Genomic DNA, 15,339 nt, shown 5'->3' with positions numbered 1-15,339 from the left:
AAGTTTCTTCTCAGCTTGAACATCACACATCATATAAATCACCAGGTCCTGGTTTTCATGAGCCACTCAGAAACACAGCGACATTATGAAGTATCAACAGTCAGGTTCCCATATGAACACTCAAACAGGTTTTTCTGGCTGTAATCCTCCTGTTCATACAGGATTAGCTGTAATATAACACTCTGAATCATTCACTGACCTTACAGACACTCATCATCAATCAATCAACAACAACTTAAAGAAGAAAATATGTAAAAACTGTAATTCTCTTTAATTATTCACGTAGAATCAGAGCAGCAGCATGAAAAAGCTACAAAGAAGAAGTGATAATTAAGTGAAGTGAAGCAAATGTCCATGTAAGCTGTAAAACAACGACCTGAAAGACTGTAAGAAGTAATGCTAAGAAACTGAGAACAGAGCTGGAATCAGTTTTCTGCCGTTGGCACCAACTAATGGATAAACCAGCTGTCTATATAATATATATATAAAAACTTTGTCCTTCACCCTCCGCGGTTGGTCTCATCTTTCGAGCTCGGGTCCTCTACCAGAGGCCTCAGAGCTTGAGGGTTCTGCGCAGTATCTTTGCTGTTCCTAGTACTGCACTCTTCTGGACCAGGATGTCTGGTGTTCTTCCAGGGATCTGCTGTAGCCACTCCTCCAGTTTGGGGGTCACTGCCCCGAGTGCTCCGATGACCACGGGCACCACTGTTGCCTTCACCTTCCAGGCCTTCTCCAGCTCTTCTCTGAGCCCTTGGTATTTCTCTAGTTTCTCATGTTCCTTTTTCCTGATCTTGCCATCACTTGGTATTGCCACGTCAACCACAACGGCTTTCCTCTGCCGTTTGTCCACCACCACGATGTCTGGTTGGTTCGCCATTACCATTCTGTCAGTCTGAATCTTAGACTGCTCAGGGCCTGCTCCTGTGCAGCCATGATGAGTGCCGAATGTCAGAGCTGTAGATCCTGGTGGTGTGGATCAGTGAGTCGATGTCGCTCTTAGCGTATAGCTTGATGTCAGCCAGTCTTGTTTATTTGGCTGAGGGGGTTCAGACCTATGCAGAACAGCAGTGGGGACAGAGCATCTCCTTGGTATATGCCACATTTGATGGATACTTGTGCAAGTGGCTTGCCATTGGCCTCAAGGGTGGTTTTCCACAGCCTCGTCGAGTTTGCAATGAAGTCTCTTAGAGTCCTGTTGATGTTGTACATCTCCAAGCATTCAGTTATCCATGTGTGTGGCATTGAGTCATATGCTTTCATGTAATCAATCCAGGCAGTGCACAGGTTGGTGTGTCGGGTTCTGCAGTCTTGGGTGACTGTTCTATCAACCAGGAGTTTGCCAACCAGGAGTCAACCAGGAGTTTGCCAATGCCCTTCTGTGTTGCCGTTTGCCAATGCCCTTCTGTGCTTTGCTCATGTATTGATCCATGTGTCCACTTATCTTAGCCTTATGATGCCTGACATGAGCTTCCATGTTGTTGAGAGACTGGTTATTGGCCGATAGTTGGACAGTCAGGATCAGGATTGTGCGCCCTTCGGTAAGCCATTCAAGCCAGCTGCCGGTAAGCCAGCTGCTAAGAGATGGGTGCGTCCCTAGCAGCTGGTTCATTTGTGCTGCTAGGCGCTCATGGAGTGCAGTGAGCTTCTTTAGCCAGTAGGTGTGGATCCTGTCAGGGCCCGGTGCTGTCCAGTTCTTCACACCTGAGACTCTTTCTTGGATGTCTTGGATGTCTGTGATGGTGACTGGATTCTTTTCAGGGAGGTGCTGTGGTCCTTTCTCAGAGCCACCAGCCACTGTGCATCGCTGTTGTGTGACGCCTCCCTCTCCCATATACTTTTCCAGTACTGTTCCGCTTCCAGCCTTGGTGGGTCTGCTGTTTGAGCATACACTTTCGCAAGTTGAGTTGCGACTGTACCCTTTGCAGGATCCTTCAGGTTTAGGATTGTGCGCCCTTCGGTAAGCCATTCAGGGTGCGTCCCATCTCTTAGCAGCTGGTTCATTTGTGCTGTTAGGCGCTCATGGAGTGCAGTGAGCTTCTTTAGCCAGTAGGTGTGGATCCTGTCAGGGTCCGGTGCTGTCCAGTTCTTTACCAATTGAGCTATCCATTATTTTATAATGGCTTCATTATCTCTTGTATCCAAGCCAAGGCTTGGAGCCTTTGTTTGGCAGTTTTGAGTGCTTCAGGTATGGGCATCTGGTTGTACTCATTGCACCTCTCTCAGCCTCTGTCAGTTGGCTCACTTCTCTCCGGGCCTCCTCGATTTTTGCAAAAATGCACATTTTAATTTGAAATTAGTCCTGAATGCAAGCAAGAATAAATACATGTTATTTTCTAGAGCCAGAGATACTGTGGACAATAGTTTGCATATTACCACTATGAATGGAGTATTGAGAGTTTCAGAGTACAAATATCTTGGGATCTAGCTGGTTCAAGAAGTTACGTTTTAATTTCACATTGACACACCTGTCAGCAAGCTACGACAAAAAATTGGATATTTGTACAGGAACAGAGCTAATTTTCCAAATCAGTAGGAAGTGGATAACTGAGGCCGCCTTCTTGTCTGTCTTGAACTATGGTGATGTTATCTATAGACATGCCTCTGCCTCCACTCTTTAACCATTAGATTCAGTTTATCACTCTGCCCTAAGATTTATTACCGGTGACAGTTATTCTGCTCATCATTGCGTCTTGTATGAAACAGCTGGGTGGGCATCTCTAACAGTAAGACGTGACAGCCACTGGTTTCTATTTATTTATAAAGCCTTTAATGGCAACTTGCCACATTATATCACTTCCTTATTAAACTGGTCCCACAGTCTTTATCTGACTCGATCTAGTGGTCGAAGCTCGATGTCCTGCGTGCAAACACTCAATTTGGGAAAACTGCTTTTGGTTTTTGTGCTGAACACACTTGGGACATTTTACAACACACACTGAAGCTCAACACATTTGTGCCTATAGGTCAATTTAAAACCATGATTACAAACTACTCCGCACTTGCATGTAATTGTTTTTAACTGTGTTCTGTTGCTGTCTGTTGTCTGTTCTCTCGTTACTTATTTTGTGTGCATTTATATATAACTCTCCAGTTATTTATTATTCATTATTCACAGTAGTGGGGTTAAGAAGATAAAAAAAGTCTAAGTGCTGTTTCAAATCATCTCCAGAATAAAATGATGGTTGGTAAACTGTGAATCCTTTATTTACATGTATTTGTTTATTTCTTTGTTTGTTTATTGACCTAAAATGTCAAGAAGTGGTAAATGCCTACTCACTCATTATAAAAAATATATTTTATATGGCTATTAATAAATATATCCTCTGTTACAATGTTAAGCAAGTTGGACCCAAACGCAGGACACAGGTGAGGTTATGAAGGTTTATTGCACGGTACCGAGGAATGGAGGTGAAGTGGAGAGAAGATGATGGATGGCAAGAGCAGAGGACTGATGGGAGATGGGAGATGGCGGAGCGTGGCTGGCTGGAGAGGAGTAGGGATAACAGGCAAGCAGATGTGGGGCGATCCTGGGGCACATGGAGAAAAGACAGTAAGTCAACAACTAGAAATGAACACGAGGAAGAGTTCTCAGGATAACAACACAAAGAGGCCTGAAGAATGCAACTACCACAGTAACTGAGAGAATGATGTGGCGACAAATGTTGTGATAAGGACATTGACTGATTGATTGAAGTGTTGAATGGAGAAGGTCGTTTTTAGGATGGCAATGTCCTCCACTTTGTTCCAGACTGAAATAACTGTTGGATTGTGATGAAATGTGCTTCATCGTTCATGTTCCCCTCAGGATGAACTGTAATAACTTTGGACGAATGAGGGACTACACCATCCTATAATAACTTTGGTTATCCTCTGATTTTCCATCTAGCGACATCATCAGGTCAACGTTTTAACTTGGTTTATGACCAAATACCTGCAGAACAGCCTCAGCTGGACTTTGTGTTTAGTGCCAATTAGCTAATGTTAGCATGCTACATTACATACACATTAAACTTAGATGGTGAACATGGTAAATGTTATACCTGCTAACATCAGCATGTTAGCATTTTCAGTAGCTGCGGTTACATGTACACTGTTTTTCATTCTGATTGAAGATTTCGGATCAACTGTTTACATGCGCTGACACATTTAATTGAACAGCTGTGTGACATGCGCAGAAGTGATGAATACTCATGCATCTGTTTTCCTCAAAGGCCTCCTGGCATGTGTTTGATCAGCTCCCTGAAGATGGATATCTATCCTCTGATCAGCGCAGTATTTGCCATTATCGTGTTGCTCTTAATCAAGCAACAGCATGATAACAACATATGCTTCCTTTGAAAGTGGAGAAGCGTACGTCCTTTTACGTTTATCAGGTTCATCGTTTACATGGTACCATTTTTCTTTTGATCAGTTTATGAAAAGTTCAAACTACCCCTCTGTAACCGGTTTGGGCCTGTTTATTCTGACTGAGGTGTTTATGGAGCATTTTTATTCTGGAGGAGCTGGATGTTTAAGGGTTACGTCAGAGTTTATTGGAGCGAGCTGCTGTGTCAAACACTGTAAAAGTTATCTAAGAAGAGTTTCAGTCATCCAGGTCACAGGATTTACAGATGCACTAACTCAAAGGAGCTGGCTTCTCTGTGTATCTGCTCTTATGTGCAGTGTGTTTGTTCTGTGTTGCCTTCAAGTTCCCATTAAAAGGAAGGTCTGGAGTTTTTCTTGGATTATTCTCATCACTGTCGTTTCTCTTCAGTTCTGACCTCACTGCTGAGCTGCACAACAAACCAAGATGAGTAAACTTCTTCTGTCAGCGTCTGAAACTCACTGATTGTGTCTCAGAAACCCTGATAGAGAAGTCGGTGTTGAGGACACAGCTGGAAGTCAAACAGGGAGGATTTAAGAGTTCAGGCTGATGATGACACAAAGACACAAACTCAGAGAAGCTTTTTCATCTGAGAGCTTGAGTCTTTCTGCCCTCATCCAGTGACTGCAGGCGCTCAGAGTTTCTCTGCTCTTTACGACTTTATCAAAGTCAAAATGTCACATCAGAGTTTGTGTTACGTTCACAACATTTATATGAGGATTTCTTTCCCTGTCAGACAGATCTCTGGCCACAGACTGTAACGTGCTGCATTTTGAGTTGAATTACATGTTTGGACCTGAAGCATCACTTTCATCCAGTCTCATTGATCCAGTTATCAACCAATCAGTCTTTGGTCTGCAAGTAAATGACCTGTTTTTGTCCGTTTTTGTCCTCACATGTATAGAATTATACATTAGATGTTACATTGATCACATTATGTAGGACACAAAAACACATTTAAAAATAATATTTACACAATCAGCAGTTTGCTCAGCCAAATGTGTCAGTCAGAGCTGAAGTGTGTCGAGCTGCAGTTCCTCTAACGTCCACCAGATGCTGCTGTGATAAAACTCTGACTGTATTGAAGTGAATGGGAAAACCCCAACTCCTCTCTACAAACATAACTCAATACAGTGCATCTCTCAGCAGATCTCTGAGCTTCTTCTCGTGTCAGTCTGACTGATTTTCAGAGTAAGTGTTCCATTGAGGAGATACTGAGACCTAAGAGGCGTTTCATCCTATCAGACTCAGCCATGGTGATCGCTGCTCACTTTCCACACCTCAGTTCCACCTGTGCTCCTCAAATTTGGTCCAGATTAGGATTCTGTTGCTGTATAAATACATACCACTCCGCATACCATGGAAAGCCAAGTGGACAATAAACATCTCAGAAATGTTGTGTACCATCCAACAGACACGTTACAAAAACACCTGCAGAAGCTACAATGAACCCATGGTGAGGTTACAATTGTAACCTCACCAAGGTGCAAAGGAAGAACTGCCCAATGTGGGACTCTAACCCCAGTCTCCAGCACCAAAGGTCATTTCTCTAACACTGAGCTATCCGTTTTGGATAAATGTAAGGGGAGATATCATATAACAGAGGAGAGAGTGAAACCTGTGATCAAAGATCAAGGCACGTTTGAACCGTGTGGGCAGAAACCAGAAACACAACAAAAAGCAGCTTGATTTCTTGTTCCGTTCTTACAGACAAAACACTTACTAACCCCTTGGCTAGTGTGCTCTATCAGTTATGTTTGCGTTGTAGCCTCCTTTTCAAAATAAAGGTTCTACCTTCTTGTCTTTAGACGGAAATGTCAACACACACACACACACACACACACACACACACACACACACACACACACATATATAGACAGACAGACGAGGCTACGTTAAATGAAATGATCTGATCCGTAACTGCACTATAACCCTACAGTACAATTTGCATTTAATTTAATCTACTGCTCTACTTGCACCATGTCTACCTCACATGTAGGCTGTATGTACAGCATAACAAAGTCCCCCACTTTTACTTAGTTTCTGTTTACAAGTATTGTATTGTAGAGTATGTTTCTTTGCTTTTTATCTTGTCTTAAATCTAACAGAAACTGTTTAAACAGCGTTTTATTGCATTGCCTGTTCATGTGCAGCTTTTTTTTTTTGGGTCCACATGCCACTACACAGCACATCATACGACAGAATGACCCAACCATAAAAATGGACCCAGCAGAGACCATGTCCAACGAGTCTAAAGAACTGGTTTTGGACCTTTTGAGTTTGCTGGAATGCAGCAGCGAACAGTCCAGGTTGACAGTCAAAGCTGCCACGCTTTTTGCTGTGTCCCACAAGCCCTGGCTGTGGGACTTCCTTCCTGAGGGAGACACAAGGACTTTGTGTCTGCTCCTGGTTCCCAGCCAGACTCCCGACCTGCCAGTAACCAGCCAGACTCCCGAACCGCCAGTCATCAGCCTGCACCCCGGCTTGCTGGTCTCCAGTCAGCATCTCAGCCTGCTAACCAGGTGGTACCTCAGGCTGTTGCTGTCTTGGCGCCTTCTGGGAAAACAGTTGCTCGCCTGCTTCGCTGCCCAGCTGCTCGCCTGCTCCGCTGCCGCCTCCACAGCAGCCATCACCCCCTGCTGGATTGCAGCAGCCATCACCCCCTGCTCGATCGCAGCAGCCCCCAGTCCCTGGGCGCCCTGCTGGATCGCAGCAGCCCCCTATCCCTGGACTCTTTGCTGGATTGCAGCAGCCCCCAGTCCCTGAGTGCCCTGCTGGATCAGAGCAACCCCCTGTCCCTGGACTCTTTGCTGGATCGCAGCAGCCCCCAGTTCCTGGGCGCCCTGCTGGATCGCAGCAGCCTCCTGGACTTCCGGCTGGATCGCAGTCGCCTCCTTTCCCGGCTGGATCGCAGCAGCACCAACCCCTTGCCGCCGCTGGATCGCAGTCGCCTCCTTTCCCAGCTGGATCGCAGCAGCACCAACCCCTTGCTGCCGCTGGACCGCAGTTGGCTCCTTTCCCGGTTGGATCGCAGCAGCACCAACCCCTTGCTGCCGCTGGATCGCAGTCGCCTCCTTTCCCAGCTGGATCGCAGCAGCACCAACCCCTTGCTGCCGCTGGACCGCAGTTGGCTCCTTTCCCGGTTGGATCGCAGCAGCACCAACCCCTTGCTGCCGCTGGATCGCAGTCGCCTCCTTTCCCAGCTGGATCGCAGCAGCACCAACCCCTTGCTGCCGCTGGATCGCAGTCGCCTCCTTTCCCAGCTGGATCGCAGCAGCACCAACCCCTTGCTGCCGCTGGACCGCAGTTGGCTCCTTTCCCGGTTGGATCGCAGCAGCACCAACCCCTTGCCGCCGCTGGATCGCAGTCGCCTCCTTTCCCGGCTGGATTGCAGCAGCACCAACCCCTTGCTGCCGCTGGATCGCAGTCGCCTCCTTTCCCAGCTGGATCGCAGCAGCACCAACCCCTTGCTGCCACTGGACCGCAGTTGGCTCCTTTCCCGGTTGGATCGCAGCAGCACCAACCCCTTGCTGCCGCTGGATCGCAGTCGCCTCCTTTCCCAGCTGGATCGCAGCAGCACCAACCCCTTGCTGCCGCTGGACCGCAGTTGGCTCCTTTCCCGGTTGGATCGCAGCAGCACCAATCCCTTGCTGCCGCTGGACCGCAGTTGGCTCCTTTCCCGGTTGGATCGCAGCAGCACCAATCCCTTGCCGCCGCTGGATCGCAGCCACCTCCTGCCTACCCCCCAGCAGCCATCAGTCCTGGGACTCTTTATTGGATCGCAGCAGCCCCCAGTCCCTGGACTCTTTGCTGGATCGCAGCAGCCCCCAGTTCCTGGACTCCCTGCTGGATCGCAGCAGCTCTCAGTTCCTGGGTGCCCTGCTAGATCACAGCAGCCTCCTGGACTCCCGACTGGATCACAGTCACCTCCTTTCCCAGCTGGATCGCAGCAGGGAAAGGAGGAGGAGAGAGTGAAACCTGTGATCAAAGATCAAGGCACGTTTGAACCGTGTGGGCAGAAACCAGAAACAAAAAGCAGCTTGATTTCTTGTTCCGTTCTTACAGACAAAAAACTTACTAACCCCTTGACGAGTCCAACGAGTCTAAAGAACTGGTTTTGGACCTTTTGAGTTTGCTGGAATGCAGCAGCGAACAGTCCAGGTTGACAGTCAAAGCTGCCACGCTTTTTGCTGTGTCCCACAAGCCCTGGCTGTGGGACTTCCTTCCTGAGGGAGACACAAGGACTTTGTGTCTGCTCCTGGTTCCCAGCCAGACTCCCGACCTGCCAGTAACCAGCCAGACTCCCGAACCGCCAGTCATCAGCCTGCACCCCGGCTTGCTGGTCTCCAGTCAGCATCTCAGCCTGCTAACCAGGTGGTACCTCAGGCTGTTGCTGTCTTGGCGCCTTCTGGGAAAACAGTTGCTCGCCTGCTTCGCTGCCCAGCTGCTCGCCTGCTCCGCTGCCGCCTCCACAGCAGCCATCACCCCCTGCTGGATTGCAGCAGCCATCACCCCTGCTCGATCGCAGCAGCCCCAGTCCCTGGGCGCCCTGCTGGATCGCAGCAGCCCCCTATCCCTGGACTCTTTGCTGGATTGCAGCAGCCCCCAGTCCCTGAGTGCCCTGCTGGATCAGAGCAACATCCTGTCCCTGGACTCTTTGCTGGATCGCAGCAGCCCCCAGTTCCTGGGCGCCCTGCTGGATCGCAGCAGCCTCCTGGACTTCCGGCTGGATCGCAGTCGCCTCCTTTCCCGGCTGGATCGCAGCAGCACCAACCCCTTGCCGCCGCTGGATCGCAGTCGCCTCCTTTCCCAGCTGGATCGCAGCAGCACCAACCCCTTGCTGCCGCTGGACCGCAGTTGGCTCCTTTCCCGGTTGGATCGCAGCAGCACCAACCCCTTGCTGCCGCTGGATCGCAGTCGCCTCCTTTCCCAGCTGGATCGCAGCAGCACCAACCCCTTGCTGCCGCTGGACCGCAGTTGGCTCCTTTCCCGTTGGATCGCAGCAGCACCAACCCCTTGCCGCCGCTGGATCGCAGTCGCCTCCTTTCCGGCTGGATCGCAGCAGCACCAACCCCTTGCTGCCGCTGGATCGCAGTCGCCTCCTTTCCCAGCTGGATCGCAGCAGCACCAACCCCTTGCTGCCGCTGGACCGCAGTTGGCTCCTTTCCCGGTTGGATCGCAGCAGCACCAACCCCTTGCTGCCGCTGGATCGCAGTCGCCTCCTTTCCCAGCTGGATCGCAGCAGCACCAATCCCTTGCTGCCACTGGACCGCAGTTGGCTCCTTTCCCGGCTGGATCGCAGCAGCACCAATCCCTTGCTGCCGCTGGACCGCAGCCACCTCCTGCCTACCCCCAGCAGCCATCAGTCCTGGAACTCTTTATTGGATCGCAGCAGCCCCCAGTCCCTGGACTCCCTGCTGGATCGCAGCAGCTCTCAGTTCCTGGGTGCCCTGCTAGATCACAGCAGCCTCCTGGACTCCCGGCTGGATCGCAGTTGCCTCCTTTCCCAGCTGGATCGCAGCACCAATCCCTTGCCACCGCTGGATTGCCACCGCCTTTTTTCGTGGTTGGATTGCAGCAGCACCAATCCCTAGTCGCTGCTGGATTGCAGCCACCTCCTGCCCCGGTTGGATCGCAGCAGCAGCCATCCCTAGTCGCCGCTGGATCGCAGCCGTCCCCTTCCCCCGTTGGATCGCAGCAGCAGCCATCCCTAGTCGCTGCTGGATTGCAGCCGTCCCCTTCCCCGGTTGGATCGCAGCAGCCCCCAGTCCCTGCGCGCCGCTGGATTGCAGTCGCCTCCTGCCCCAGTTGGACCGCAGCACGCCGCAGAACCATCAACTGGGTCTCAGCCAACACTGAATTCTCTGCTGGATCGCAGCAGTATCCTTCTTCTCTGCCGGAGTGGCAGGCTCCGAGTTCCCAAACATCACTGGTTCTGCCAGCTCCTCTACCAGACTCTCCATTGCCGGCTTCCTGTCCTGTTGTCCCGTCGTCAGCTTCCTGTCCTGTTGTCCCGTCGCCGGCTCCCTGTTCTGCTGTCCTGTTGCCAGGCCCTGATCTGGTTCTCCGGCCTCCAGAAGGGTTTCGTCTTCGCCGCCGGCTTCCAGAAGGGTTTCGTCTTCGCCGCCGGCCTCCAGAGACTCTCCGTCTTCGCCGCCGGCCTCCTGTGACTCTTCGTCTTCGCTGCCGGCCTACTGTGACCTTCCTCCTGTGCCACCGGCATTCCGCCAGGCCTCCAGATGGTGTCAATATTCATCACAGACCTCAGGAGATCAGCTTTTGTCAGAATGTACATAAACCCACTCACTGTTTTAACCACACCCTCAACCTTGTTCTGGTATATGGCATTGAAATTGAATATTTAATCTCTCTATATACACTTATCTTGTGGCCACACGTCCTTCATCTCTGGATCTCTCAGCTCCACTCGACCGCGGAAAGATGGAAGCTGGTAGTGTCTAAGCAGGCATTTGGATGGTCATCTCTGAAGAGGAAGACATATTGATCTGATTTCAGGTCAGGTCTGCTCCACTCTATCAGTGAGATGGAGGCATCTCTGGGACCCTGACACTGAAGAGGGACGTCCCCCCAGGCTTCGCTGTTACCTCCTTTGTGCCTGAACAGAAACAGAAATTTCTCCAGTCAGGACTTGTAATGTTTCCTGTTGCCATCAAACACCTTTTCTTGCGACTGATGATGTGAAATAACAGCAGAGATCTCGTCTCTATAAAACAGCACATGTGAATTCAGCAGCTGAAATGTTGTTACCACCAAGAATCAAACCCTGTTCTCAGACTTCATTAAAGTACTGAATCAGAATCAGAAATACTTTATTGATCCCCGAGGGGAAACTCTTTTGTTACAGCTGCTCACTCTCAGTCAGTGCACACAGGAATAGAAGTACTAATAGAAGAGAAATAGAAATAATAATAAAATAAGTCCACAACGAGACAATTATTTCTAGTAAGAAATAAGAGATGTGCAAATCAAAATATAATACACTATAATACAGCTAAGTGTGTGATGTTTGTCATTTCTGCGAACAGTCGCGTTGTCCTGTACACCATTAGCAATCAAACACAACTGAAGAGTTGTGGTTGTTGCGAGTGGCTTTTTGGAGATCCACACGTTACTTATTATTGATATTATTTCACATCTGAACACACAATTTAACTGTTAAAGATACCAAGTGTATTATTCCCTGGAAGCAGCAGCACTTTGAATTTGAGTGTAAAACCTTTTACTTGTTTTCCAGTTTTCTGCTCAAACCAGACTGACTTCTTCTTCCTGCTGTCTCCAGGATCCCGCAGTCTGTCTATGAAGAGTGACCAGTCCAAAGGAAAACCTCCAGCCTTCAGTAATGAACCTGGACCCTCAGACACAAAGTAAGAGACTGTTTTACTGTAAACTGACACATCTCTCCTCCTATCTCTGATTTTTAGGTCTTTAGAAATGTCTGCATTTTCTCTGAAATTACTTTGTACAAAGAAACTCTTCTTGTCAGAACACTAAGTTAGACCAGAGATTTGCAGCTGGAGCTGCAGACACACAGCTCCTGGAGGAGACGAAGACACTTTCAAACACTTTGCACTACTTTTACTTTTAGTTCTTGATTACTGGTAAGTTTCCCTGATCAAATATATCTGAGCTTCCACTATTGGCAGTAAACAGGACCTGTGTGAAGCTTCTTCGGTTCAGTTATTAAGAATTTGTAAGAACACACACTCGCCGTGATTTCTGAAGGCGTACTTCATATCTTCGTAAGACACTTTCAAACACTTTGCACAGTGGTTCTGTTGGCTTTATCAGACCTTCAGCAAACGCTGGGGCGGTTTGCAGCCGAGTGGGGAGCACCTCCAAGTCTGAGGTCACAGTTCTCAGCCAGAAAAGGGCGGTTTTCTCCCTCCGGGTTGGGAGGGAGTTCCAGTATCTCGGCTCCTGTTCACGAGTAAAGGTGAACTGGAGAGTGAGATTGACATGGTGCTGCGTCAACAGTAATGTTGTGGTGAAGAGGCAGCTGAGCTGGGAAGCAAAGCTCTCAGTTTACCAGTCGATCCAATCCTCAGAGTAGAGCCGCTGCTCCTCCGCGTCGAAAGGAGCCAGTTGAGGTAGTTCAGGCATCAGGATCCTCCTGCAGGGCGCCTTCCTGTGGAGGTTTCTGGGCACGTCCAACTGGTAGGAGACCCCCGGGGGTCTCATATAACGTGGGAATACCTGGGGATCCCCAGGCGGAGCCGAAAGATGTTGCTCGGGAGAGGGACATCCGGGAAATGCACACATTTAGCTAAAAATATATATTTCCTCTTGATTTCCTCTCAGTATCACGTGCCTCTGTTCCAGGAGGACTGTGGTTAGTTGTAACACCAGAGTGGGATTAGCTTTTCTTCCCTGATCACTGCACCTCATCGCTCTCTGTGCACAAATCCAGATGGTAAATGTGAAACAGGACTCGCACTGATCATTAAGCATCAGAAATGACCCACAGTTCAGCTGCACAGTAAACACTCTCTACTGACACCTGCAGGACATCTGCGTCACTGCAACATCAAAAACAGAAGCAGGAGAAAAACATTTTTCACACGGGAAACTTTTACAGAATGTTTTGTACATTTTATAAAGATAACATCTTCATCACTAATATTTCCAGAGTGGAGAGAAACATTACATCTGTCTCTCAGTGAGCGCAGATCCACACTCAGGACCTCTCAGATGAACCACACTGCATGTCAAGCCTCTGTGCAGCGCTGTCACTTCCTGCCTGTGATTAATGCTCTCTGTGCTGCAGGGCCAAAGCTCTCCTGGTGACCTGCTTCTTGTTAACTGAAGGAGAGAAAAAGTCAGTCACTCACAAAGAGGAAGGAAGAGAGCTCGACTGGACTGAGTGAACAAGTGCTCACCAAGGGCTGCAATGGGACAGACGTCTTTTCTGCTCTGTAAGTACAATCTGCCAAAATTCCAACAATGTTCATTGATATTGTTAGCACATAAGACTTTATTGATCACTGCAGGGAAAACGAGCAATAAACAGGAGCCTAAAGAGATTAAGACGCAGCAAACTGACGACTGTGGAGCTCAAACAGGCTGCTCAACAGGTTAAACAGGTTTTAAATCACTTTACTGAAATGCAGCGTTAAAATAATAACATCTACACTGGGTCAACATATCTGTCTGCTCTCATAACAATATATCATAACACATAACTCTACAATGCACCAATAATGAAATCTCATTTGTAACTTTTGCAATTTATGTTAAAGGGTCGGTTAAAAACAAATATTTCAATAAATACGTAAAAAGAAAATCAATAGTAAAATTATAATTTATAGTAGGATGCATGAAATAGAAACACTGTAAAGATATAATACCATTAGGCTACTACTAATAATAATATTATTTTGTATTGCACTGGGTCAGATCAGAATCTGAGATCTTATAACTGTAGTTAGAGAAGTTGTGAGGTGGATGAAATATCATTTATAAATACTCAACCGCCTTCAGTGTAGCCTCACTAGAATTAACCAGAAAAGACACTAAATAAAAGTCTACGGACGCCACGGAGAAGAAATAACCTGCCACTTTTTATAGAATCAACAGCCAAATAAAACATCACCACAGCAGACATTCTTCAGTCAATCTGAGACAGAGAGACAGACAGAAAGAGAGACAGAGAGACAGAGAGACAGACAGACAGACAGAGAGACAGACAGACAGACAGACAGACAGACAGAGAGAGAGACAGACAGACAGACAGACAGACAGACAGACAGACAGACAGACACCTGGTCTTTAAACAGTTACCTCTATAATTAAGCCTTTGGAACAAGCGTGTAGCAGAAGTCAGCATTAACGAGCTTTTTGTTCGACTGGAGTTCTGCAGGAAATGTGTTCTTGTAGAGAAAACTACTGAGACGTTAAACATCCACCAACACGCAGTGCGTTCATGTAAGGCTGGTAGACACTGCAGTATTCCTTCAGTCTCCGTCCTCTGTCTGGTCTGCTTGGACGTTAAATCTCAAACCAACCTGAGTCTCGTTTCTCTTCAGTGCTGATCTCACTGCTGTGCTGCAGGACCGAAGGAGGTGAGTGAGCGTCTCCTCTCGTCAAACGCTTTCTGGCAAACGCTGATACAAGATGTGTGTTCTTCAAAGAGTCTGACAAGCATCAATATTTCAAATATTTCAACTCAAAGTGATTCTGAGAACGTTTTAACGTACAGAAACTTAAAGGAACAAGATTTCTGCCATCAACATAACAACCAGCACACAAACAGACTTCAGTGAAACTACCAGAAACAAACAGTGGAGTGAAAAGACCGGAACAAACACGGCTTCTAAAAACAGGGATGGAAACCAGTGCACAGAAAGCCGTGATGCATTTCTGGTGAAACAGCTCCAAACCCTGGTTCAGATTCAGATTTATCATGTGACTCAGATTTAAAGTATAACTTTTGCACTGCTGTAATAAAAACACACAAGGAACCATTTAGAGCCAACTTAAATGAAACATACATGGCAGCCAAACATTGATTTAACAAGACAATCACATAAAAATATTGCTTCTTTATAATGCAGCAGGTGCAGCATGAATTCCTCACTGAATTCTGTCCAACAATTGAATTGATATAGATGATCAATAAATGGTATTTCCATTATTTTCATGACTGTTTTTAATGATTAATGAACGCTTTTAATAAATTAGCCTCTCTGGCTACTGGGCTGGTTGGAAATGAATAATAATAATAATAAAGTCTGATCGGTTTGTCTAATTACTTCAAGCCAACTGTGCCAAGCTGTGGGGGAAAATATTGCAAACACACAGTGCTTGGTAGTTGAGCATATCCTATAGTTAGCTACCTGACAGAGTGACATTGTCTTAACACAAAGCATATCACACTCTTCAGTAATGGCACAGATAAAGTGTTTCTGGAGCTAAAGCTCTTCAGCAGCACTTCAGTTCAGAAAGCTTTGCTCAACAAA

At 47.7% G+C, this 15,339-nt stretch overlaps 3 protein-coding genes across 16 annotated transcripts in view; 2 read left to right on the top strand and 1 right to left on the bottom strand.

The window, feature by feature from the left end:
* The window catches only part of LOC122870221 (Fc receptor-like protein 5), a 337,942-nt gene that overhangs the window by 57,475 nt on the left and 265,128 nt on the right, over positions 1-15,339 (bottom strand). The window lies entirely within an intron of this gene.
* Positions 1-15,339, top strand: part of LOC122870097 — a 387,819-nt gene that overhangs the window by 292,661 nt on the left and 79,819 nt on the right. The window lies entirely within an intron of this gene.
* Positions 13,140-15,339, top strand: part of LOC122870229 (low affinity immunoglobulin gamma Fc region receptor II-like) — a 30,084-nt gene continuing 27,884 nt past the window's right edge. Inside the window, exons 1-2 of one of the 2 annotated variants that reach the window (XM_044184259.1) lie at positions 13,140-13,296; positions 14,407-14,442. In XM_044184259.1, the coding sequence (XP_044040194.1) occupies positions 13,272-13,296; positions 14,407-14,442 (61 nt within the window). In that variant the 5' untranslated portion in view covers positions 13,140-13,271. The remainder of the gene's footprint in view (positions 13,297-14,406; positions 14,443-15,339) is intronic. The other variant, XM_044184257.1, reaches the window with a different exon arrangement.

This window comes from Siniperca chuatsi, linkage group LG22 (genome assembly GCF_020085105.1).
Source record: "Siniperca chuatsi isolate FFG_IHB_CAS linkage group LG22, ASM2008510v1, whole genome shotgun sequence".
In the NCBI taxonomy this organism is placed as follows: Eukaryota; Metazoa; Chordata; class Actinopteri; order Centrarchiformes; family Sinipercidae; genus Siniperca; species Siniperca chuatsi.
This window is presented reverse-complemented; position numbering and strand designations above follow the sequence as displayed.